Source organism: Octopus sinensis, linkage group LG1 (assembly GCF_006345805.1).
Source record: "Octopus sinensis linkage group LG1, ASM634580v1, whole genome shotgun sequence".
In the NCBI taxonomy this organism is placed as follows: domain Eukaryota; kingdom Metazoa; phylum Mollusca; class Cephalopoda; order Octopoda; family Octopodidae; genus Octopus; species Octopus sinensis.
In genome coordinates this window covers 33,028,429-33,028,999 of record NC_042997.1, presented here as the reverse complement: position 1 = coordinate 33,028,999, position 571 = coordinate 33,028,429, and the positions used below count along the sequence as shown (strand labels likewise).

The window sequence follows — 571 nt, the reverse complement described above, 5'->3', positions numbered from 1 at the left end:
TGTGGAAACTCATGCAGTTCCCCTGTTTCGTGTGGCACCGGCTGTTTTCCACTTTCCCTGAATTTAAATTCTTCAACTAAGAAGAAAAAACAATAACAAGAATTTTTTTAGTTAAAGGGAAGTTTCTTATACATCAATACTTTCCACATACACACATACATATATTATATATACATATATATATATATGCATGCGTGTATAATTTGTGTGTGTGTTTGTGTGTGCGTATGTACACATGCATGAATATATAAGTCCCTTAAAACAGCAATCTGATACTTATTTAAACTGCATCATATATATATATATACATATATATATATATATATACATATAAATATATATACATATAAATATCTATATACACATATAAATATATACATATATATATACATATAAACACTCACACACACACATTCATTGTGTCTACATCATAAGTATCTACTACTCTATTCTGCCCTAGGAGTAGACAAAATAATTTTGATGATTAATTTATATAATTATACAAAATTAATCTGTTTTTAATTCTTAAATTTCGATGGGTATTAAAATGTAAAATTTAATATTTGTTTGA

At 25.4% G+C, this 571-nt stretch overlaps 1 protein-coding gene across 3 annotated transcripts in view; it reads left to right on the top strand.

The window, feature by feature from the left end:
* The window catches only part of LOC115208880 (secernin-3), a 101,778-nt gene extending 101,528 nt beyond the window's left edge, over positions 1 to 250 (top strand). Inside the window, exons 8-9 of one of the 3 annotated variants that reach the window (XM_029777112.2) lie at positions 1 to 182; positions 236 to 250. In XM_029777112.2, the coding sequence (XP_029632972.1) occupies positions 1 to 96 (96 nt within the window). In that variant the 3' untranslated portion in view covers positions 97 to 182; positions 236 to 250. Of the gene's footprint in view, positions 183 to 235 lie in introns of those variants that run through there. The other 2 variants (XM_036499060.1, XM_036499027.1) reach the window with 2 other exon arrangements.
* Positions 251 to 571: the final 321 nt, after the last annotated feature.